Below are 24,322 nucleotides of genomic sequence, written 5' to 3' on the forward strand. Positions count from 1 at the left end.
CCTATAGGCCAATATTCATAGTAGCTTTATTTATAGTAGCCCCAAACCAGTAACAACCCAGAAACGCATCAACAGTACAATGGAAAAATAAACTAAAACATATGATAGCATTTCACACTGTGCTGGTTCATACATACTCATGAGGAACCATTCCTAAATTCTCAGGAATTTTATAAACTGTGTGTTAAATAGAACAGTTATTAAAAATATATTGTATATACTTACACTTGAACAAATTTCATTTAAAATAAAAATAATGCATAGTCAAAGTAATCACTGTCTAACATTTAACTGCATTTTACCCCCTATTTTTTCATGTCATTTATATCTATTTTACCTATATTGTGGTACATTGCTACTATTCTACTATGTACCTCTCCCCAGCTCTCCATTCAACAAGACCATTTTGGTAGCTTGAAATTGGCCATTGTGGGCATATTTACACCATGGAAATTAGCAAACACTACAAATCAGACTTTTTACTCTTTTTTTTTCTTTTTTCTCCAAGAAACAGTTGTTTTAAATAATTACCCCATATTACCGCTTCAGATACTGAACAGCCATACAGCAATGAAAAAAGAATGAAACATTATCCTTGCAAAATAAGAATGAATCTCAAAGACTTGTTGAATAAAAGATATCGAAACAAAATAGGTCATATGACATGATATCATATCTATAAATTTCAAAATGAACAAAATTAATTATCAGGATAAAGATCAGAATAATGGTTATCTTAGGGGAAGTTACCGACTGGTTTGGGACACAAGAGAGATTTCTGGGGCCTGGAAATACAAATCTTGATTTCAGGGCTCATTAACAGGTATAAACATATATAAATATTTATTAATCCATATACTTAAAATATGTACATTTTATCATATGTAAATCCTATATTAAAACTAAAAATGTATAAATCACCCCCCAAAAATCACTATTGAGACTTGCAACATATAAATATGCATACATTTGTATCCATATGCATATAACATATGCACATATGCATTGCTTTCTTAATATGATTTTTTTTAAAGATTTTATTTACTTGAGAGAGAACGAGGATGAGGAGAAAGAGAGCATGAGAGGAGAGAGGTCAGCGGGAGAAGCAGACTCCCTGCAGAGCAGGGAGCCCAATGTGGGACTCGATCCCGGGACTCTAGGATCATGACCCGAGCTGAAGTCAGTCACTTAAACAACTGAGCCACCTAGGCACCCCTTAATATGATTTTTTAAACTTTTATTGAAATATATCACTGATGATGCTTTAATATGCCTAAAATCTGTCAGGCAAGGCTCTAATGCTTGTTTTTAAAGCTTTAAAGTCTTGGTTTTGAAAGATAAAATTCTATTCTGAAAAAATATTTATGTGTTCAATATATGTATGTAGAATATTATTCAGGCTTGAAAAAGGAAATCCTGACATTTGTGGAGGACATTATGCAAAACAAAGTAATCGAGACACAGAAAGACAGATATTACACTGTCTTAGTTATATATAGAATCTAAAATAGTCAAACTCCTAGAAGGAGGGAGTAAAATGGTGGTTGCCAATGCTGAGGGAAGGGGAAATGGGAAGATGTTGGTGAAGGGATTAGAAAGTATCAAGTTACAAGAAGAGTAAGTCCTGGAGACTTCATGCGTGGCAATATGAATACAGTTAACAACATCGCATACTCCAAATTTTCTAAGTGTTCTCACCCCAAAATAAGAAAATGGCGACCGTGAGGTCATAGAAACCTTAGCTGGCAATGATTTCACAATATACAAATCTCCAAATATCAAGTTGTACACCTTTATATAGAGAATTTTTTCTCTCTCTCTTTTTTTTTTTTTTTTTTTTTTTTTTTGAGAGTGAGAGAGAACACATGAGTGAGGAGGGGTGGTGAGGGAGGGGCAGAGGAAGGAGGAGAGAGAATCCCAAGCAGGCTCCATAGCCCTCAGATCATGACCTGAGCTGAAATCAAGAGTCCGACACTTAACCAACTGAGCCACCCAGGAAATCCTGCCATTCAGAAAATTTTTATACATGTTATGTAAATCTATATTCTCTCTCCAACTCTTTAAGAGAATTTTGGAGGTAGCCAATCACTAATGCCGACCCAGCGGCTATATCAAAGATAAGGACTGCGGATTAGCAGTCTGGATGGCAAAGGTGGCTACCAGACACGCAGGGAAACTTGGTGTATGTAAGTTTGGAAACTTTGTTTTATACATTTGTAAAATAAGTTAGTAGATCACTATTGTAAACTTTTATATGTCATTATACCTCAAGAAAGATAGGAAAAAACTGAGTAAGTAAAAATATGTAAATTTTTTAGTAAAAGTAAAAAAAAAAGTAAAAATCTGTAAAATTTTTTCTGAAATTTGTTCTACTAAAGGACTCAGACACTCTAATGAAGTCTCACTCAGCCCATCATCGCTGAACTACCAACCTGTAAGTTCTGTAAGAAGTTTCCTGCCGTCATGAGTTTTAAAGATTCCTGCCATGACGGAATTGTACAGCTTTTTTCCAGGTCAATTTTCACTGCATTGACTTTCCTTTGAAACAGGAGCAGCACACAGTCCATGATCCTCATGATGAGGTGAGGGGGTCGGCCCAGCGTGCGGACAGTGGCGATGTCTGAAGGCTTGATGGTCTGCGGAACGACAGGAGGTCATCATCCCACCTCAGATAAGACAGCGTGGACCAACTTTTCATCTTTAAATGCTACTTGGGCGGAGGAAAGCAAGCATTTTTGGAGTTAGATGCCAAGTCATCAGGCTTAAATGCATAGTTAATCCCCAAGAAATGCCATGTCCCCAAAAGTTCAAACTTTTACAATTCAACTGGCAGTAAGAGGAGAGACAGTGAGGGAAATGTCGGTGAGCAGCTAAGAAACTGTGACTTCTCTAAAATTACACACACCACTTTGTGTCAGAAAAAAATGAGTATAATCTGAAAGAAAAAGAATACTCAGCACTTACGGAGCTATGAGGAATTCTCAACCAGGAAAACTCCCGGCTGGTGCTGTGCTTTTTACTCATTAGTTATGTAGGTCAAGAATCTGCCTCTCTCTTTAGCAACCCAGACTTGTCACGGTGGACTAACCCTCACAGGTAGCCCCGGGGCTGACAGATTGAATAATTAGAGATTTCTGAGCTGGGAAATGACCTTTAACTTATGGAACTGAAGCAATACGATTTCACTAAGTCAGAAAAGTCCTGTCGCATTTCTAGTATGGAGATTCTAAAAGAGTAAATTATTTAATAGTCACATAGAATGATTGTGATTGTTAATAACTGCTCTATCTCTTAGCCTCTTTATGGAATAAGTATTGGAAAAATGTGAACTATGAGAATCTAAAAAAGTCTTATTTCTAGGACAAATAGTGTACACTCATTCCTTCCAGATCTTATTTGCGTGTGCCTACCCACCATCAAATGAAGGTGACCAATGACCTTCTTATTAAAGCTACTAATCTTTTCTCTGCGGATTAAGAAAAAATAATGAAGATGAAAACCACTGAACTTGTTAATTAGAAATGTAACTACTTTGAAAATGTTTGTGTCAGGATTAGTTTTTGTGAACACAAGACGACTGGAAGTGAAGGGGAATTTGTGTTCAAGAGCTGGCAATGGCAGATAGCTATTGATAGGAGATGTGTGCCTAGAAAAGAAAGGAGAGAGATACAGCAGCCAGTGGAGAAAGCAGGGTCGAATAAACGTTGTGTAAGCTGTAGGAGCTGGACATGCTTATTTTACTTTAGCTTTAAAAGGGAGCCTTCTCAAACAGAATTGAGCTCAATTATGTTAGGTGCCCAGGTAAAAGGAGGTGGAGGAAAAGGGATATCTAAAGTCCAACCTATTTCAGCTAAGTATTGGATTCCGCTTTTACTCTGCAGGCAAAGCAATATGATTGCCACAGAATTTCCTAGATATCCTTGCAATATAATAGTTATTTAACATCTGGAGGTATTTTGTATGATTGCATGGAGTCAGACTAGCTTTGAGATAGGATGAGAAACAATCTTTGCTATTACCTTATTTGTTGTACAGATTTATGTGACCTGATGCCAAAAAGTTAGCTTGACTGGGTCTGGAACTTCTTAGAATATGTTGGTAGTACCATATTTTAGGATTTCAAAAGCTCACAAAAAAGCAATAAAATGGAGGCAGAACCAATAAAGGAAATTGTTGAAAATCTCTCCAATACACATCATCATGTCACCCCTGTTTCCACCCATTTCAGCACTAAAAATTAATTTTATAATGCAGAGTATCTTAGTGGTTGAGAATATGAAATTAGAAGGATGAAGGAAAATATTTTATAATATCAAAAGGATGACAAGTTTTTTTTTAAATCCTGGGAAAATGCACACCTTTAAGCATGATCTAAGGGCCATATGATCTGTTTCTATGATGTCATTAGGTATGGAGATTTCTTTACATTTTATCAATATATTCTGTCTGTTGATCAGAGACTCTCGGTCTGAAGCCAAGAGGCCCCAAAAAGGGGAGTGTATGGAGATCAGGATCTTGAAGAGATATCTGCACTCCCATGTTCACTGCAACATTATTTATAAGCACCAAGACCTAGAAGAAAGCTAAGGGTCCACCAGTGGGTGAGTGGATAAAGAAATGTGAGACACATATATATACACAATGTGTGTGTGTGTGAGTGCCTATGTACAATGGAATATATTCAATCTTAAAAAAAAAAAAGAAAAGAAAGAAAGAAAGAAAGGAAAGAAAATCCTGCCATTTGAGACAAGGATAGACCTAGGGGCCATTTTGCCAAGTAAGGTAAACCAAATAGAGAAAAACAAATACCGTATGATCCCATTTATATGGAATATAAAACAGTCAAGATTCATAGAAGCAGAGAGCAGAATGGCAGTGGTCAGGGCCTAGTGGGGAGAGGAAAAGGGAAGCTGATGGTCAAAGGGTACAGATTCTCAGTTATTCAAAATAAAAAAGCTCCGGATATCTACTACAGAGCACAGTGCCTGTGGTTCATACTGTATCATATATTTCAAATTTGTCGGAGGCTAGACTTTAGATATTATGCTAAATGTCTTTGACACATAAAATAATAGCAACATTAAAGGGAGCGGGGGAAACTTTGGGAAGTAGTGGACCTGCCAGTGGATTTGAAGGTGGGGATGGTTTCACAGGTACACACTTATTCCCAAACTCCCCAAGGTATATACACTATACATGTCCGGCTTTTTACACACCAATTGTATGTCGATAAACTGGTCTTAAAAAACGGGTCAGGGGGAGATGAGGAGGCCACCAACCTGAGCGACTAAAGACCTCCCAGAGCTCCGGGGATCAAGAAGCCCAGTTTAGCCAGCGTGAGGACAGAGGAAAAATAAGTGAAGACATACCCCGGTAAGAGTAGTGTGGAAAGTCGGAGAGATACAGGAGAAGGCTATTGCTTCATTGTCTCAAAAGAGTAGAAATTCATATTTGTCTATTGTTCAGGAAACTTAAAGACTCAACTTGGGTCAAAAAGACTGAGAAGTGGGGTACCTGGGTGGCTCAGTGGGTTAAAGCCTCTGCCTTCAACTCGGGTCATGATCTCAGGGTCCTGGAATCAAGCCCCGCATCGGGCTCTCTGCTCAGCAGGGAGCCTGCTTTCCCCACTCTCTCTGTCTGCTTCTCTACCTACTTGTGATCTCTGTCAAATAAATAAATAAAATCTTAAAAAAAAAAAAAAAGACTGAGAAGTGTTTCAGGAAGGGGTTAAAAAATTACATTATCAAGTAATGAGAGATGCTCAGTTGAGGTTCTAGAACCTGAATTAGCAGTGGACAGAGCAGCAGGCTTCACCTCTCCAGCTGTCTTCTGGAACCAATAACAGAGGGCCACAGAGGATTAAGATTGAAGTAAAAGCAATCTTAAATTGAGTCCCAAGAAATCTTATATTGAGTCTTCAACACTCAACCAGCCCCAAAAGGTGTGGCCCATTTCACCAAACTTATCATATGTTCTCAGAATCCAACCTTCTCTAATTTCCCCATTTCTGTTCTTGCCCCACAATTGCGCTGAATAATTGTCAGAGGCTGTTCAAAACCCGCCATTCATGAGCTCCTTACATCAGCAGTTCCGCATTTGATAATTCACAGATAAACTCAGGACACACCGCATCTCACAGACCTGCTCCAGTGTCCTCAGTGCATGAGGAGGGAAACATTATCTTAGAAATTTCATGGGACATTCCCGACGCCGTGTGCCTTATCGTTGACAGAGTGGAAATGAGAACCCGGACTCCTGACCGTCAACGTAGGACGCTGCCCAGCATTCATGAGTGAAGAAAATGAGACGGGAAGTAGCAAGTGAAAAATCTCTAAAGGGCTAATAACACCTCCCTGCAGAAAACACTCCTTGGAATGGTTCCAGTAGGTCTGAAGCCGTCGAGCGTTTCCTTGCTATTACTCATCTTTTCTTCAACCTCGTCCCTCGTCTCTGGCACTACACGTGACATCGGCCACCCGGCACAGATTTACCTGCAAGGCTGCTTCTGCCTCTTCTAAAGCTGGTTTTGCCGCTTCCAGTTTCTCTTCGGCAATGGCCTTATCTTTAGAGATGCCGTCCACAATTGCCTGGGCCTTGTCCTTCACTTTCTGTACCTCAGCCTTGACCTTTTCGGCAGCCTGCGCCTTCATTGTCACTTCTTTTAAGACCTAATTCAATATAAAACAAAACAAATCTTGTCAAACATAACTTGTCAAGCTGAAAACATACACCTTCCCTTGATCTGTTGATTTTGTCCACTTCTAGGAGATTTCATGGAAAATGAAGAGTACTGTATTCTATTAGAAATAATGTATCCTTTCGTGGATACAATGTAGTGAAGATGTGTACATTGTTAAAATTTATTACCAGGAATGTAAACCTGGTAATACACCTTGCAGTATGGTCCAAGCAGGAGGGCCCACACACCGTGTCAGCTTTCTCATTGGCCACTTGGAGCTCCTTTTCTTTCACTTCCAGTTCTTTGCTCAGGGCTGCAACAGACTCTGAGGCTTCTTTTAGCTTTTCCAATCCAGTATTCATTCTAGGATTAAACATCCAAGCAAGCCATGTTAAAAATGTGTGATATTTGGCCACATTTTCCAAGCACGGATCCATTAATATGGAGAGTAATGGTCATATTTGAAGAATGAGTGTGTCTGCAAGTAACAAATCCCAGAGGGCTTGACAAAAAGAATATGCACCCAGGGTTGATGCTGGACTGAGCCCATGTGCATGTTTTTTCATAGACTGCGTGTGGGAGCATGAACTCATTACAACCCTGCAGAACATGAAGAATGGGTCCAGAAGCTGTATCATGAAGGATACATGCTTAATGAAGTTCAATTCAATGGCAACAGACTTCAAATGCCTGAAGCCCTATCACAGAAGAAGGAAAATAAATAATTTTATATATACTTTTAAAAGACAAATTAAATTAAAAGAAGAAAGATTTGGGATCAAGGAAGAAACCAATCTGAAGTCATCGGAACAAGCCTGTGAAGGGACTGCTCACTGTCTGGACCTGAGATAATGGTCCCTCAAAGACCAGAGCTCTCAGAGTCAGCCAGTCCAATCTCCCACCCGGGGTGCCTTACGGAGCAGCGCTGGCTGGTCCTGGCCACACACAGAAGAAGCTGGAAGTGTTCAGAAAAAAGCAGGCAGAGCAGTGAGACCTGGAACAGGCTTCGGTGAAGTAGGGTATGCAGTGCAGTGAATATGCAGTGGACGTCAGCATCAGTCAGACTCTCCTATCCTAGACACCGCAAAGGATGGGAAGAGAAGGACGAGAGGAGGGAGGCAGGAAGCATCGCTACCAGATGTCCCTCCGTATTATAAAAACTGGTAGGCCACATAAACACCGGGCAAGAATAAAGCTCCTAGCAATCACGGAATAATCCTTTGAATAGGCCTGAGGAGCAGGTGTCTCGGCCTCAGCACAATTGGCATTTGGGGCTGGCTGATTCTTTGCCGTGGAGGGCTGTCCTGCGTACCACAGGATGTTCAGGAACGTCCCTGACCTCCCTCATTTGATGCCGGTAGCACCCCTTCCAGCCCCTACTGCCTAAGCTGTAACAAACACAAATGCTTCTAGTCATTGCACAATGCTCACTAGCAGCAAATGTGCCGCCCGTCGAGAGGCACTGTTGTAAAATCACCTTGTATCTGACCTTCACACTTACCTATTGGCCAGAGTCTGCACTTCCACATGCTTTTCTCTGTATGTGCACTTATATCCCTGAATAAAGGAGAGGTACGACTTGGGAGTCACATGAGTAGAGCGTCGGAATCTCTGGAAATAGTCGACACACTTCTCAGCTACCCCATCCTGGAAGGAGCCCATGCACTGGACCACCTCCTTCTTGGTTTCCGAACCGCAGTCAATGTCATAGGAGGACAGGAAGTGTTCGGACACTAGAAAGTATAACGATGGCAACGTGTGAAATATGAACATGAATCACCATTTTAAGAGTTAACTAATTATGCTTGAAAGATTTAGACATTTCTCGGGACTGCAGACCATTTTAGTAGCTCCAGCTAGGTAGGTATCTGTTGACATTTTTGGCCCCAGGCCTACGACTTCAACAGTTTTATTTTCCCTTTCATATACAAAACTATCAGGGCACTCAAGCCTGCCATCGGTCTTTGTTTTCTGGTACTTATGCAAAGAAGTCTCTTCTCTCTGGCTGCGGGTTCTGCCCAGGGGCCAGACTATTCTATACTGTTCTATACAGAAGGGCCAAGGGGCACAAATAACTCAGAAATCAGTGCCCACTGGCTACTCATATTTAACAAACTCATTTGTTTTTAAAGGCAGAACCTGTCATACCCTTAATTCCCCCAGGCCGGGACTGCATTTGGTATGTGGAATGTTTGTCACGAAATTTTTATATGCCTGGGCCAACTTGTTCTCAAACGTGGCAGCTAGCCACCTGCAGTCAATTCTAATTTACAGTGCCCTTTAAAACTGTTTGGGTAAAAACCTCCTGTTGGAGACCGTTATCTTCCCAACAGCACCAATCATGGGACCAATTCTAAGGCAGCATTTCCTATTATAGGAATAGGCCGTAAAGTCAGAGCTCATCAATCACCTCGTATACATCAGCATCTGCTGCCCTCTCACCCCGTGATGGGCCATGACGTGAGACTCTAGTACAAAGCTTGGTCTCAACCCTAAAGAACTGACAAAAGTTATGCATGACACAGTTAAGAATTATTATAACCATCTTTACATAGCTTGGAAAAATTTGCCTATGGATTTTCTTGAAAAGTACTTAGAGTATTAAATAATGTACATAAGGGTTGCAGATAGAAAGATGACCAATAAAAAGGGAAGGAAAGAGAAGGAATCAAGTAAACCTGATAGGTGAGAGTTGGCAAAGATATAAAAAATGATCAGTAATCACTCGCTAAATTAATTTATTAATGCAGTCATCATGGAGCAGTATTTACATCTATGTAAATAATGGGTACCCTCTACCAGCTTGGTTACAAACATAGTTTACCATATACAGTGAAAGGCAATAAATCAAGACTCAGAAGTCATATTTTCTCATGAGTTAAGCAGCCTCTACAAAGAATATTTGAAATTCCAGGAGGTTTAAGTCTAGGCACTGGAAACATAGAAACAATCCTTGCTTATGATGATATTTTTGTAGGTATTCAGTCCAACAGTTGCAATATTCATCATGTACTACACACGATACTAAATGCTTTACTCGGCATTATGCTGTATCCTCGGAGAAGTTCCCACTTCCTGAAATCCCCCCTTGATTTTACCATGTAATGATTTTTTTTCCTTTTTATATGAACAGAGGATATCAAGAATGGTGACTTATTTCTTTATATAGCAAGTATTCTTTTTATCTCTCTAAAAAGTCAAAGAGAATAAAAATAGGGTGGATTCAAAGTATATTTTTCCAAAGACCCCAATCTCTGATGCAAGAAAGGTTATGAAAAGAATCAGATTTCAGACTTCCAGACTTTCATTTAGAATGGCCCACACATGCTAAGACTCAAGCAAGAGGCCTTAGAAAACCCTTCCAAGGTCATCTTCATTATCCAATCACCAAAGCAGCAATGCCAGTTTTGGGGCCCACTTTCAGACTGATGCTTGAGGTTGGTGTGGGTTATATTTGGTCATATATGTTCATATCACCTGATGGGAATGAACTAGGGTATGAGTGGGATAGAGAAGAGAATGCTGGGCTCCATCACTGAATTTTGGTGTCCTCGGATTTCTACTTCATTTAGATTAGAAGAACTAAAGTCACAAAGTGAAAAAGGCGCATTGGTTGCCTTTCCAGTAGCCATCTTCTCTCTTTGCTACTAAAAGAATCTCTCTTTTGCTCAGGGTAACAATCTGCCCAACTAAAATCCTTCAATTCCCCGGACTCTCTTATAAGTAGGGGTGACTCAGTTCAGGCCAATGACATGCAGACAAAAGTTCTGGAGGAAGAATGTTGTCCTGAAATAAAAGGCGAACTTCACGAGGCATTGACAGACATGATGCTCGGGGACGCAGCAGCCACTTTGTGCCTGTAGGAGTAAGAGCCACATCCCGAGGATGACAGCGAGGTGGAAGGAGTAAGAGTCCCCCAAAGGCACCATCCTAGACTGCACAGCTCTGCATTCTCTTGGTCGCAGGAAAAAGGGAGAGGCCAAAAAAAAAAAAAAAAAAGGACTTGTTTGAGCAATGACTTCTCTGGTTTTCTCTTACAGCCAAACACATCTTAACCGATACAGTCAGAGGGTAAGCAAGTCTAATCTTGGCAAATCCTAAATCACAGAACCGTATCAGTTAATCCTTGCAACATCCCTAAGTAATGAATTTTAATATGTACCTCTTGTAGATAAGAATAATGAGGCTTAGAGAAGTTTACTTGCAGATGACAGATGTGCGATTCTAACCCAAGGGTGATGGGCTCCAAAGTCCATGTCACCTTGATGCAGAAATTTAAAGAGAAATTTAAAGAGAACCAAACTATGTAGTCTAAGGAAACATGTTTAGTTGCAGCCAATTAAAAGTTCAAAAACGTTTATTGACTACTGTGCTTCATAAATAAAATGTGCTAATTTTTCTGGGAAACCATTGGTACTATTGTGGTTAGTGTTACTTTTTAAGGGGTGTATTAGGTGTCCTAGCCTCTTTTATGCTCTCTCGCTAGTGGCTAGCAGGGACAGAAGCAGGGGAGGCTAATTCATAAGACCAAAATCTTGAATATTATTTATCAGGTAGTAATCTTCAAAGGGGGCCATTTTATTTACATAATTTAAATGGCCTACCTTCAAAAAAATATGCCATATAAGTGTTATTGATTTTGCTTGAGACTTCAAGTGAAGATGGTCTATTTTCATAACAATGGACAGGTTTAAAATGTAATCTAGAAGAACATTAAAAATTGTCTTTTACCCTTAGAGAAATCTAAATGAAGTTTATGGATTTAGTAGTAGCATTAGAATCACAGAATATCATTAAGAAACACAGGACTATCATCTTAACAATGCTGGAATTAAAAGACAAAACCTAATAAAAAATGAAATACAAAAGGAGAATCAAAATGCCTCAGCTGATAGAAACCTCTGCCCTTCAGTCCTCCCTCCCCCAAAAATTAAAATGTAATACAACACTACAAATTGATGCCAATATCCTCAAATAAGCCTCTGAAAGAGGAGAAACTGCTTTAAATCAGAAATTCAAAATTAGGGATGCTGGGGTGGCTCAGACGATTAAGAGTCTGGCTTTGGCTCAGGTTAACGATCCCAAGGTCCTGCTCTCCCCCTGCTTGTGCTCTCTCTGACAAATAAATAAAATCTTAAAAAAAAAAGAAATTCAAAATTAAAAAGAAACTGACCAAATAATGTACCAAGAAGAAATGCAAAAAGAATCGATTGAACTCAGGAAATAAAAAATAAAAGACAAAACCAGCTTAGAAATGAAGACTAAAATATGAGGCACCTGGGTGGCTCAGTGGGTTAAGCCTCTGCCTTCAGCTCAGGTCATGATCTCAGTGTCCTGGGATCGAGCCCCATATCCAGTTCTCTGCTTCCTGTTTCCCGCCACCCCCTGCCTGCCTCTCTGCCTACTTGTGATTTTTCTGTCAAATAAATAAATAAAATCTTTAAAAAAAAAAAAAGAAATGAGGATGAACATAAAAGTAACCAAGGAAGGGACAAAGAAGCGGGGTGGAGAAGGAATACAAGACAGGAATGAAGATAAGACACTTAGAAATAATTAATTCAAAACAACTCCATATATAGCTTTAAAAAAAGGGGGAGGGTTGCCAAAATGGAGATTATTAAGTGTTAGAAAAGACATGATTTTACAGCATTAAACAAAGTGTATTAAACAAACATTAAACAAAATGCTTCGTCAAGAGACTTAGTCAATTTAAATTCACATGTATAAAAACCTTACATTTTTTCCAACAGCACTTTAGTTACTAAATACTACAAAATCTACGATTAACTTTCTGAGCATCTTTATTTTTTTTAAGATTTTATTTATTTGAGAGAGAGAAAGCACAAGTGAGCGGACATGAGGCAGAGTGAGAAGCAGACTCCCTGCTTAGCAGGAAGCCCAGTTGCCTGGGATCATGACCTGAGCCAAAGGCAGACTCTTAACCGACTGAGCCACCCAGACACCCCCTTAGCATCTTTTAATGAAAAAAATACTCTATACAATAACAACAATTCAAACAAGAAATTAAGAAAACAATCTAGTTTAGAATTGCATCAAAAAGAATAAAATACATAGGAATAAACTCCACCAAAGAAGATGAAAGACCTGTACACTAGAACAATAAAATACTCATGAAAGAGATTAAACACAAACATATGGAAAGATATCACATATTTAGAATTATAATTTTTTAAATATCCATACTGCCCAAAACAATCTACAGATTCAGTAAAATCCCCATCAAAACCCCAATGACATTTTTTATAGAAATATAGAAAACAATCCTAAAATTCATATGGAACAACAGAAAACCCCAAATAGCCAAAGCAATTTTGAGCAAGAATAAAGCTGAAGGCTTCACATTTCCTGACTTCAAAATATCTTATAAGGTTCTACTAATCAAAACAGTATGATATTGGCATTAAAAATAGACCTATAGACAAATGAAATAAACCCATATATATGTGGGCAACTGATTTGTAACAAGGCTGCCAAGAATACATACAATGGGGAAAGGACAGTCTCTTTAATAAATGGTGCTGGGGGGCGCCTGGGTGACTCAGTGGGTTAAAGCCTCTGCCTTCAGCTCAGGTCATGATCTCAGGGTCCTGGGATCCAGCCCCGCATCGCATCGGGCTTTCTGCTCAGCAGGGAGCCTGCTTCTTCTCTCTCTCTCTCTCTACCTGCCTCTCTGCCTACCTGTGATCTCTCTGTCAAATAAATAAATAAAATCTTTTAAAAAATAAATAAATAAATGGTGCCGGGGGCACCTGGGTATCTATAGACAAAAAAAATGAAATTGGGTTCTTGTCCAAATTCATTTATACAAAAGTCAACTCAAAAATCAGTTAACGACCTAAACATAAGACCTGAAGCCTTAAAACTCCCAGAAAAAAAATACAACAGGTAAACACTCCCTGACATCAATCTTGGCAATGACTTTGGATTGGACACCAAAGCATAGGTAACAAAAACAAAAACAAATGGGACTACACCAAACTAAAAAAATCTTCTGCATGGCAAAGGAAACAATTAACAAATGAATAAATAATTTATGGAACAAGAGAAAATATTTGCAAACCATACCTCTGATAAAGGGTTAATATGCAAAATAAAGAACTCCTACAACTCAATAACAAAAAAGGTAACCTGATTAAAATGGGCAAAGGAATTGAAAAGAGATTTTTCCAGAGAAGACATACAAATGGCCAACAGGTATATGAAAAAGTGCTTAACATCAATAGTTACCGGGGAGATGCAACTCAAAATTACAGTGAGATATCATCTCACACCAGTCAGGATGAATGTTATCAAAAACAAACCAAAAAACCCAAAAGATAAGTGTTGGCAAGGATGTGGGGAAAGGGAACCCAGGTACACTATTAGTGGGAATGCAAGCTGGTAAAGCCGCATGGAAAACAGTGTGGACCTTCCTCAAAAACTTAAAAATAGAGGGGCACTGGGTGGTGCAGCCGGTTAAACATCCAACCTGGTTTTGGCGCCAGTCGTGATCTCAGGGTCATGAGACTGAGCCCTCTATCGGCTCCCCACTCAGCTCAGAGTCTGCTTGAGTTTCTCTCTCCCTCTGCTCCTCCCCATCCTCTCTCAAATAAATAAATAAATATTTAAAAAAAAAAAAAAAAGGTAGGTAGGACCCCAGGTGACTCAGTCAATTAAGCATCCAACTCCTGACTTTGGTTCAGGTCATGATCTCACAGTTGTGGGATCAAGCCCTGTGTGGGGCTCTGTGCTCAGCATGGAGTCTGCTCGAAATTCTCCCTCCCTCTCCCTCTGTCTCTGCCCCACTCCCTGCTCCCATGCATGTCCCCACTCTCTCTCTCTCTCTCCCTTTCCTGCTCCAAACAACTAAATAAAATCTGAAAAAAAATTAAAATTAAAAAATAAAATAAAAAATAGAATTACCATAGGATCCAACAATCTCACTTCCAGGCATGTAACCAAAGGAAATAATATCACTATCTCAAACAGATGTCTGCACTATCCAGTTCACTTCAGCATTATTTACAGTTGCCAAGATGTGGGAACAACCTAAATGTTTGTTGATATACAATTGGATATACATGCAATGGAATATTATTTGGCTTTAAAAAAAAAAAAAAAAGAAGGAAATCCTGCCATTTGCAACAAGGATGAACCTGGAAAGCATTATGCAAAGTGAAGTAAGCAAGACACAGAAGGGTAAATACTACACGATACTATTTATAGGAGAAATCTGAAATTGTCAGACTCATAGAAACAGAAAGTAGACCTCTGACTGCCACGGGTAAGGTAAGGAAAGGAGGTACCACTCCCCTCTCCTCCGAGTCAAAAAGTCAAAAATACAGTGTTTTGGTTATACAAAATGAGTAAGTTCTAGAGGTCTAGTGTAAAGCAAGATGTCTATAGCTAACAATACTGTTTGTAAACTTAAAATTAGCTATAAGAGATCTTAGGCTGTGTTCTTATCACAAAATAATCACAATAATAATTGAAGAAATCAGGAGGAAACTTTTGGAGGTGATGGATATGTTTATGACATAGATTACAACATGGGCCCCATGGGTACACACTTACTTCAAAACTCATCAAGTTGTGTATTTTAATTATGTATACTATTTTGTATATCATTCATACCTTAATAAGCTGGTTTAAAAACAAAACTAAAATCTATCTTAAATTCTAAATTAATTAATATTATTAATCTTAGAAAGTTATAATAATTTAGTACTTGTATGGGAAATATTCAGTAGAATCTAAATATACTAACACAAACAAAATTGTATATTTCCTTTACTCATATGGCTGAATATAATAATTTAATTTAAAATCAGCATCCTGAAGACAACTTAAATAAGGTTGGTTCTAGAAACCTTGTTACTAATTTTCCAAAAAGAATAAATAACACTTAAATCCCTAAGTATATTAAGTATTTCCAATACCCACAGATGGTATTCTTTCAAAATAACATTAGCCAGGTTCCAGGTTAATGTTAGGTGTATAAATGTATAGATTTTATATTTCTTGCATAAAGGAGCTATGTTTTATATCTTACAATTATTTCACCCACTACTGTAACTAGCACAGGAAACATTTATCAGACTAGACTAGAGATATAACCACAAAAGATTAAAGGTTATCAAAGGTTTAAGAACATTTCAAAACCCAGATGCACGATATAAAATACTATAGATACAGGAGGTCCATGAAGGTGTCGGTGGGGGGGAACTAAATATTCCTAAGGAAACAAAGAAAGCGTGAAGGATGTGATGAGTTCTGATTAAGCTTTGGAATGTAGATAAACAAAGGAGATGGAAGAGAATATTCTTGATCTAAGTGGGCTAATGTGCAGGATGAGGATGATTTAAGTGCATTCAGGGTCACCTGGGCAGCTCAGTCAGTTAAGAACCCAACTCTTGATGTTAGCTCAGGTCATGATCTCAGGGTTGTGAGATCCCACCCTGGTCAGGCTCTGCAGTGGGAGTGGAGTCTGCTTAAGATTCTCTCTCTCTCCCCCTTTGCCCCTCCCCACTGTGTGCTCCCTCTCTCTCTCTCTCTCTAAAAGAAGGAAGGAAGGAAGGAAGGAAGGAAGGAGAGACAGAGAGAAAGAAAGAAAGGAAGAAAGAAAGAAAAGAAGAAAGAAAAAATAAGGGAGGAAGAGAAAGAGGGAAGAAGGGATGGAGGTATATCTAGGGGGAAAAGAGAGGGAGGGTTCATGTTTGGTTAGAGAAGACTGGAAGTAAGTCATGGCCGTACTATAGAAGGACAATGAATTTCAACAGACTGACTCATTCATTCAACACTACAACCATCAGACACTGGTAGCGGCCACGATTGTGAATGAAAAATAGGTAGTCCTTGACCTCATGGACCTTTTAGTTGAGCCAGACAAATCAGCATTAATCAAATATATACACAACTAAGTATATAGACAGTAAACTGTGGTTAGTCCCAGAAGGAAGAGCACAGAGTGCTAGAAAGTGTTAACATGGAAACAGGCTCTGTAGAAGAGAGGGAAACGGGATGGCTCCCCTGAGGAAGGGATATTTGGCTGAGCCAAGATCATCCAAACAAAGGGAGGAGGGTCCCAGTCAGATGGAGGAGGAGGGCGTCACATGGGAAGAAAACGCAGCCTGTTCAATGATCAGGAAGAACAGAGCAGGGGTAAAAAATCGTCAAGGGAAGCTGGTGGAGGTGAGCGGGGCCACTCTTCCCAGCCTTAAGGCCAGGCTAGAGACCATGGCCTTTTTCCCAGGAGCAAGAGATGGCCATAGAAGTAGAAAGCAATGTGGTTGTGTTTGTGTTTTCATCACTCTTCTGTCAGCAGTGTGAGCTGGCTGGCAGACAGCTGAAACTGGAAGAGAGGTCATCCGAGCTATTGAGGTTTTCCAGGTGAGTGACAATGACAGCTTGGCCTAGGAAGTCTGCCTGCAAGAAGGAAAGCACTAGAGACAATGCCCCAGTATTTAAAAGATAGGGTCGATGAGACTTGGAGATCGAGCAGACTTGAGAGCTGGAGGAGGCCCAGATGCTCAAGACAAAGCTCTGATTGTGTAGTTGAGTGGATGATGTCGTGATCCTGGGCGAAGGACCAGGGGAGAGGAAGTTCGGTGTCAGGCACTTGGAGAAGCAGTCTGTGAAACCCCCCTGAGAATGTATCTAGCAAGACCAGCCAAGTGCATAGATTTCAAGCCCAAAGACAGGCCAGACTGGAGAGAAAAGCTGGTGGGGCCCATCACCCAGGAGGCTAAGGATGAGCTCGCCTGGGAAGAAGACTGGAGTGAAGAAAGAAGTCTGCCTTGCCCTCCCTGGGCCTGGTTCCAGAAATAGCCTGGAGCTCAGTAATAAACAAAGACATAGAAATCAAAGTCTCCCTGACCTCCATTTAATCCTGGCTTGGGTTGATACAATGAGATTGTTTTTTTTTTATTTTATCTTGTTTTTTACCATGAAATTTTAAAGAAAGGGGCAGATTTGTGAGAAATTAATGAAGGGAAGATCAATAAGGTCTTTGTCTTGTAATAGAAGAGATGATTGAAATAGAGACCTCACAGGAAGGGCTCTGTATGTAAATTAAATCATCTTAATTATGGTGTATTATAATGTTTGTCACCTGAAATTGTTATTTTATTGTTTGTAATAATGCCTTACATGATACTCCACAAAGTACTTCTACACTAATTATCATCATTTATAGTTAATTTTAATATAGCTCTGAAATTCTGTCATTTTGTGCTCTGCATTTATATCCTATTTCAAAGAATTTTTAAGTTTTATCTTTAGTTGTACTCACATTTTAATAGGACTTAAAATTATAAGTCACTGGCCTTTTCTCAAACTTCATAAGACAAAAGAGAAAACTATATATGTATATTTCAAATATGTTTAAATATTCTGTGTTTAAAAGCCACAGATTGGAAGATCATTATTGTCAACAGCAGTATGTAGAGAAGAGAATGTCTCCGGAGGCTAAGAATAGATCCATATACATAATAGACCCAGATTCGGCCCCAGTATTGATCTTTATGGCTTCTTACATCTCTGACAATCTCCTCAGCTTCAATGTCCCCAATGTCTCCATCTACCAAAAGCAAGAGATGGGCTAATCAGTTGTTCTCATGGTGGGTTCCATGGACCTGGAGAGCCAGATGTGGATATAGCACAGATGTGCATTAAGGGGGTAGGCTCCAGAACTCTTCCTCACCTCCACTTTTTCTTGTTTTATCTATTAGGGCCACTGTAAGATTTTACTGAGAAATTGGACTCTAATTATTATTAAAACATAATGAGATAAAAAGTTTGAAAACCACTGCCATGAACCAGGGCGCCCCCTGAGGGTCTGATACAATTGGTCAGGGGAGACTCCTAAACATCCCTACCATCTAAAATACCCACAAGTAACTTCTTGCCAAAAGCTAAAAACCATAAACTTAATGATCTCTAACATCTCCTCTACCACATCTATGTTCAATTTCATTTAGAGTGAGAGAGATATTCGTGTTCTGCAGGACGGATGATCATGGACAGAACTGGAAGCAGTCAAGGAGCCAAGTCACAGAACAGTCTAACATCCCCTTTCAAGGACAGAAGCCAGCAAGAGCATTGCTGGGTAAGGTGTTCTTCTTTGAGGTCCAACCCTGCAGCCACAAGAACAAAATGTCCAAGAGACAATCAGCTTTAACTACCCTGAGGTTGACCAACCACTCTGAAAAGAACACAAATGCTATCAAAGTAGTTAAAACTTTAGTGCCTCCTTGGGACATCCTGGAACACATCTGAGTATCCAACTGAGACAAAGCTTGCTGGCATCCCTGAAAAGACTACAGTCACTGGAAATTAACTCAAGGGAGTAGGAGATTGAAGACCAGTGTCTGAAAAAACAAAACAAAACAAAACAAAAAAACAGTGTCTGATAACCACACTCCGGGAAAAATTAGCTACCTCATTTTTGCACCTTTGGTAAAAGAGCACCATCTTTCAAAAGTCCTCAAATATTGGACTCAAATAAAGTGAATGTGGGCTCAGTCCAGATAATAGCATAGAAAGTAAATTTATACATGCATGCGCGCACGCACACACACACACACACACACACACACACACTTTTAACCAAAAACTCTAACAAAAGTTTCCACAACACTAACCAGCAATTAAGGCATCCTTCGGCCACCGGCTGAACCAGTCAATAGTGCATCCTGAAATAAGGGCAGGGAACTTCAACGCTCGGTTTCGAAATTTCTCCCCCACAGGTGAAAAGCAGAGCACAATGTGAAGATTCTGTCGGACCCGACTCATGAAGTAGTCATGCAGGTTCTCATTGGTAGGTGGGCACCTGGGGTATTCCTTTTTCATGACGGATAGGAGATCACTATGAATTTCATCAATTTCATCACGAGCAAATAGGTTGGAGACCTTCAAAAGAAATGCAGACATTCAAGTTCAGGACAGACAAATGAAAAGAGATCAAAATACATAGCTTAGCTATGATACATATAACAGCTTTCCTGCATTTCTCCTTTAGAAAATTAACCAAAGTCTTCATGATACAAATGGAAAGGTATTCCACACGCATAGGTTAAAAGAATTAATACTGTTAAAATGTCCATCCTTCCCAAAGTGGTGTATAGATTCAATGCAATCCCTATCAAAATACCAATAGTATTCTTCACAGAACTAGAACAGATTATCCGAAAATTTGTATGGAACCACAAAAGACCCCCAAATAACCAAAGCTATCTTGAAAAAGAAATAAAGCTGTAGATATCATAATCCCGTATCTTAAGATTTACTACAGAGTTATAATAATCAAAACAGTATGGTGCTGACACAAAAACAGTCCTACAGATCAATGGAACAGAATAGAGGGCACAGAGATAAACCCACACTTACATGTTCAATTAATCTATGACAGGGGAATCGAGAATATGTAATGGGGAAAGACCATCTCTTTAATAAATGGTGCTGAAAAAACTGAACAGCTACATGCAAAAGAATGAAAGTGGACCACTATCTCATACCATACACAAAAATAAACTAAAAATGGATTAGAGACCTAAATGAAAGGCCTGAAGCCATAAAACTCCTAGAAGAAACATGACAGTAATTTCTCTATCATCAGCCATCGAAACATTTTTTTCTAGATGTGTCTGTCTTCTCAAAAACAAAAGCAAAAATAAACTCTGGGGACTACAACAAATTAACAGGCTTTTGCAAATCCTTTTTTTAAAAAGACTAACCAAAGTCCTCAAGATAAGATACCCCAAATTTTAAATACACAAATCATACACAAATGATTCTATCACTTTCATGGCTTTTTAAAGGGGTAAAACGTTACATATCAAAAATTCAATCAGCTGTTTTATTCTCTAAACCCCAACAGAAAAGGCAATTCTTCCTACTACTGATTTCCTAAACCCTAATAATGTAAGGAAATAGCTCTAAAGTTGGAGATACTCTGGAGTCAAAATGCATGAAGATTAATGAGCTCCTACCTCACCCGATGATAAAACGTTGTTCATGTATTCCAAAAATGACTCATCCTTAATCTCATTGTCTGTAAAGATGAAAGTGATTCCTTTGCCTTGCTGCCCCGCCGTTCTATACAAAATCTTCAAGTCTTCCACCAGATTTGATGTGTTGTATGATCTAAAGAGATATTGTCATTGTGTCATTAGCTAAACTATTCTGGTGGAAAGATCCTTACAACAATGCTTTATGCCATTCGGTTAATCAAAAGAAAGACGAATGTTGTTTCATCAGATAAGAATTTTATTGTATGTGAATGTTACTCGTCCATCAAATTTCCTTACAAAGATGAAACTGATTTTTAAAAAATTTCTTTCATTTTCTAATAGCTATTCCTTTGAGAGTAATAGAGGTACATCTTGGTAAAATTTTGAGTACTTCACCATTCACAAAAGTTAAGAGCTATTTTTTCCATTGAGGCATACCCGACATATAATATTATCTTAGTTTCAGGTACACACCATAGTATTTCCATACTTGTATATATTGCAAAATGATCACAGATAAGTCTGGCTAACAAGCCAAGTAACTTTATATTTACCTGCAAATATGAAACTGGCTTTTAATTCCAGATTTCATTAACTGTTATAATTAATTTTTACATGCAAAATAAAAATCTAGAGTAAAAAGTCAACCTGAAACCAAAATATCATTTTTACCACAACTAAATGTCATCCGAATGGGTATGTTTCATTTTGAAAATATTCGTTGGTAAGGCTAACACAAGAGTCAAATTGGAATGCTTATTATGTACCTGTCTGCAGCTGGTATTTTTTTTTTTAAGATTTTTTTCTTTAATTTGTCAGAGAGAGAGATAGAGAGCACACAAGCAGGCAGAGTGGCAAGCAGAGCAGGCAGAAGCAGGGTCCCTGCTGAGCAAGGAGCCCGAAGGGAGACTCGATCCCAGGACCTGGGATCATGACCTGATCTGAAGTCAGATGCTTACCCGACTGAGCCACCCGGATGTCCCTGCAACTGGTATTTTAGAAGATACCTCATAAATTAATCTAAATTAAATCATATCACGCCTTAATTATATAGGCTGAGGAGAATGCTCTAATTCAAATATGCCCTCTTGGGGCGCCTGGCTGGCTCAGTCGGAAGAGCGTATTACTCTAGATTTCAAGGTTGTTAGTTTGAGCCCCATGCTAGGTATAGAGGTTACTTAAAAATAAAACCTTTTAAGGTGCCTGGGTGGCTCAGTGGGCTAAAGCCTCTGCCTTCGGCTCTGGTCATGATCCCAGGGTCCTGGGATTGAGTCCCATATTGGGGTCTCTGCTCAGTAGGGAGCCTGTTTCTTTCTCTCTCTCTCTGCCTACTTGTGATCTCTCTCTCTCTCTCTGCCAAATAAATAAAGAAAATCTTTTTAAAAAAATAAATAGGATAAAATCTTTTTAAAAAGTAAAATAAAATAAAATAAAATATTTTTTTAAAAATGGTGGCCTCTCATCCCCCAAAACAACTTCATTGCATCTTTGAGTTCCCTGTAAGAATTTTCTGAGCAATCAGTCTACTGTAATATAACAGCTGGAAACATGAAATATCACACTCTAAATCTTCTTTCACTGTCAAAAGCAATTCTTTAGTGGAAATCAGCCTGCAGTACTGAAATATTAGAGAGGTCCCAAAACAGAGTAGCTCATTACCACCAAAAGTAAAAATAAAGATATTCCAATCCTGGAGATTCAGACTTACTGAAACATTATTTCAATTTTCTGACATTAAATAAACTCAGAGTTCAGAGCACAAGAGCAAATGGCCTTCTGATTTTTTTTAAAGCTACTAACTATTTAACTCTATACTCTGTGCTTTCTGATCATCTAAAACCTAAAACCTAGAACCAGAAAACCCTCGCAATGCATCAGTATTTTAAGAAAATGTCTGCAGAAGTGCTATCTGAGAGATTAGAAAAGTATTTCAAAGATGCAGTCCCCCATAGAGAGAGAGAAAGGAAAAAACCTCACCTCTGCTCTTCCTGACTTGGGAAAACTTTCAACCCAGTCCATGGATCAAGGACCCACTGCCTCAAATAATGGCCTCAGCCCTCTAACGCAGGGCTGTGCTTCCCAATTGGGAGGTTCTTGCTTCCTGATTCTTGGCCACATAGCGATTCGCTGGCTTGGGCAGTAAGAAGGTCTCTTGAAGGTGTGAGAAGCAAATGAGTTGGCCCTCCTCTTCATCAGTAATGGTGGTGACTAAGACCCTTATGACATGCAGAGAAACTAACTGATTACTGAGGGAGGAGCCAAAAGACATTTTTCCTGAGGCAGTATGGGACGGTGAAGGTCAAGCCAGAGCAGAAACCAGAAATACCGTGGTCAATTCCCAGGCAGATGTGGGATTTCAGATAAGTGATAGCCTCTGAGTCTTGGCTGTAAGATAGGCTAATATTACTATATGCCTTGCTAACTGACAAAGTTTCTTCGAAGACCAAACTAGCCTATGCATATAAAAGTGCTTTGAAAACTGTAATACAAATATTAGGAACAAAAATGTCAGAGTCCAGTATCTTTCCTGCATGGGTTATCTTTTACCTAACTCAACTGCTATCCACAAACTCGCAGAATTATACACAAGGCGATGAGAATTATGTCTCTCTGTCCTAGTACTTGAAAAACAAGGAGCAACCTTTTGGATTTATTCTCCAAGCAGAAGCCTATAATTCTGACCAAATGAAAAGTATGACAACCCAGACAAGGGATCTTAAATGTGGCGTTAATAGTTACCAATTGTCCTAGCGGGTATCTACGGGCCTCCATCAGGAACAGATGGAGGGATGCTTTGCCTGACTGGGCCAAGCCAAAGCTCTACAGCACCCCCAAGAGGCAAGACTTCCTGCTCCCACCCACAAGTTAACCTCTAATAATTCTCAGCCCAACTAAACTTTCCAAACTGGCTTTTTTTTTTTTTTTTTTTTCAGGATTGCTGGATTCCTGGTTTCTTTCTTTTTTTTTTTTTAAGATTTTATTTATTTATTCGAGAGAGAGACAGTGAGAGAGAGCATGAGAGGCAACAAGGTCAGAGGGAGAAGCAGACTCCCCATGGAGGCTGGGAGCCTGATGTGGGACTCGATACCTGAGCCGAAGGCAGGTGCTTAACCAACTGAGCCACCCAGACACCCCCAAACTGGCTTCCTGCCTCTCATCTTGATTAATCCTGAAATTCTGTTCAGCCCCTCTGGGTCACCTCTGCGTATCTCCCCATGCTGAGAGAGATTCACTTCCTAGTTTTACCCACACTACACACTTATGACCAAGGACGCCCGCCGCCCAGGGTTTCCGACCTTGATGAGTTGTACGCATCAGTCAGCTACCTTCCCAAGCCAGAACTAGGACGCACCAAGTTCAAAAATTCAACTTCCCAACCAGGTGGTGGGTATTATAGAGGGCACGGATTGCATGGAGCACTGGGTGTGGTGAAAAAAATAATGATACTGCTATGCTGAAAATAAATAAATTTTAAAAAATTTAAAAAAATAAATTTCAACTTCCCAGTGATCCTGAGTCCATCCTTTTTCCTCCGTCCTCACCACTTCCACTCCTGACCCATCATCTCCTGCCTTGTAACTCTCTCCATGTAGCTCCTCCCATCCGTATTCTGTACATACAAACCCACAAGCCC

The 24,322-nt window shown here is 39.4% G+C and overlaps 1 protein-coding gene across 1 annotated transcript in view; it reads right to left on the reverse strand.

Annotated features, from left to right (window-relative positions):
* DNAH5 (dynein axonemal heavy chain 5) overlaps positions 1 to 24,322 on the reverse strand; it is a 223,165-nt gene that overhangs the window by 56,291 nt on the left and 142,552 nt on the right. Inside the window, exons 54-59 of the mRNA XM_059173668.1 lie at positions 20,668 to 20,821; positions 19,321 to 19,588; positions 8,181 to 8,412; positions 6,928 to 7,042; positions 6,492 to 6,668; positions 2,433 to 2,636 (exon numbers count right to left, since the gene is read on the reverse strand). Coding sequence (XP_059029651.1) covers positions 2,433 to 2,636; positions 6,492 to 6,668; positions 6,928 to 7,042; positions 8,181 to 8,412; positions 19,321 to 19,588; positions 20,668 to 20,821 — 1,150 coding nt within the window. The remainder of the gene's footprint in view (positions 1 to 2,432; positions 2,637 to 6,491; positions 6,669 to 6,927; positions 7,043 to 8,180; positions 8,413 to 19,320; positions 19,589 to 20,667; positions 20,822 to 24,322) is intronic.

The sequence above is a fragment of the Mustela lutreola genome, chromosome 5, assembly GCF_030435805.1.
Source record: "Mustela lutreola isolate mMusLut2 chromosome 5, mMusLut2.pri, whole genome shotgun sequence".
In the NCBI taxonomy this organism is placed as follows: Eukaryota; Metazoa; Chordata; class Mammalia; order Carnivora; family Mustelidae; genus Mustela; species Mustela lutreola.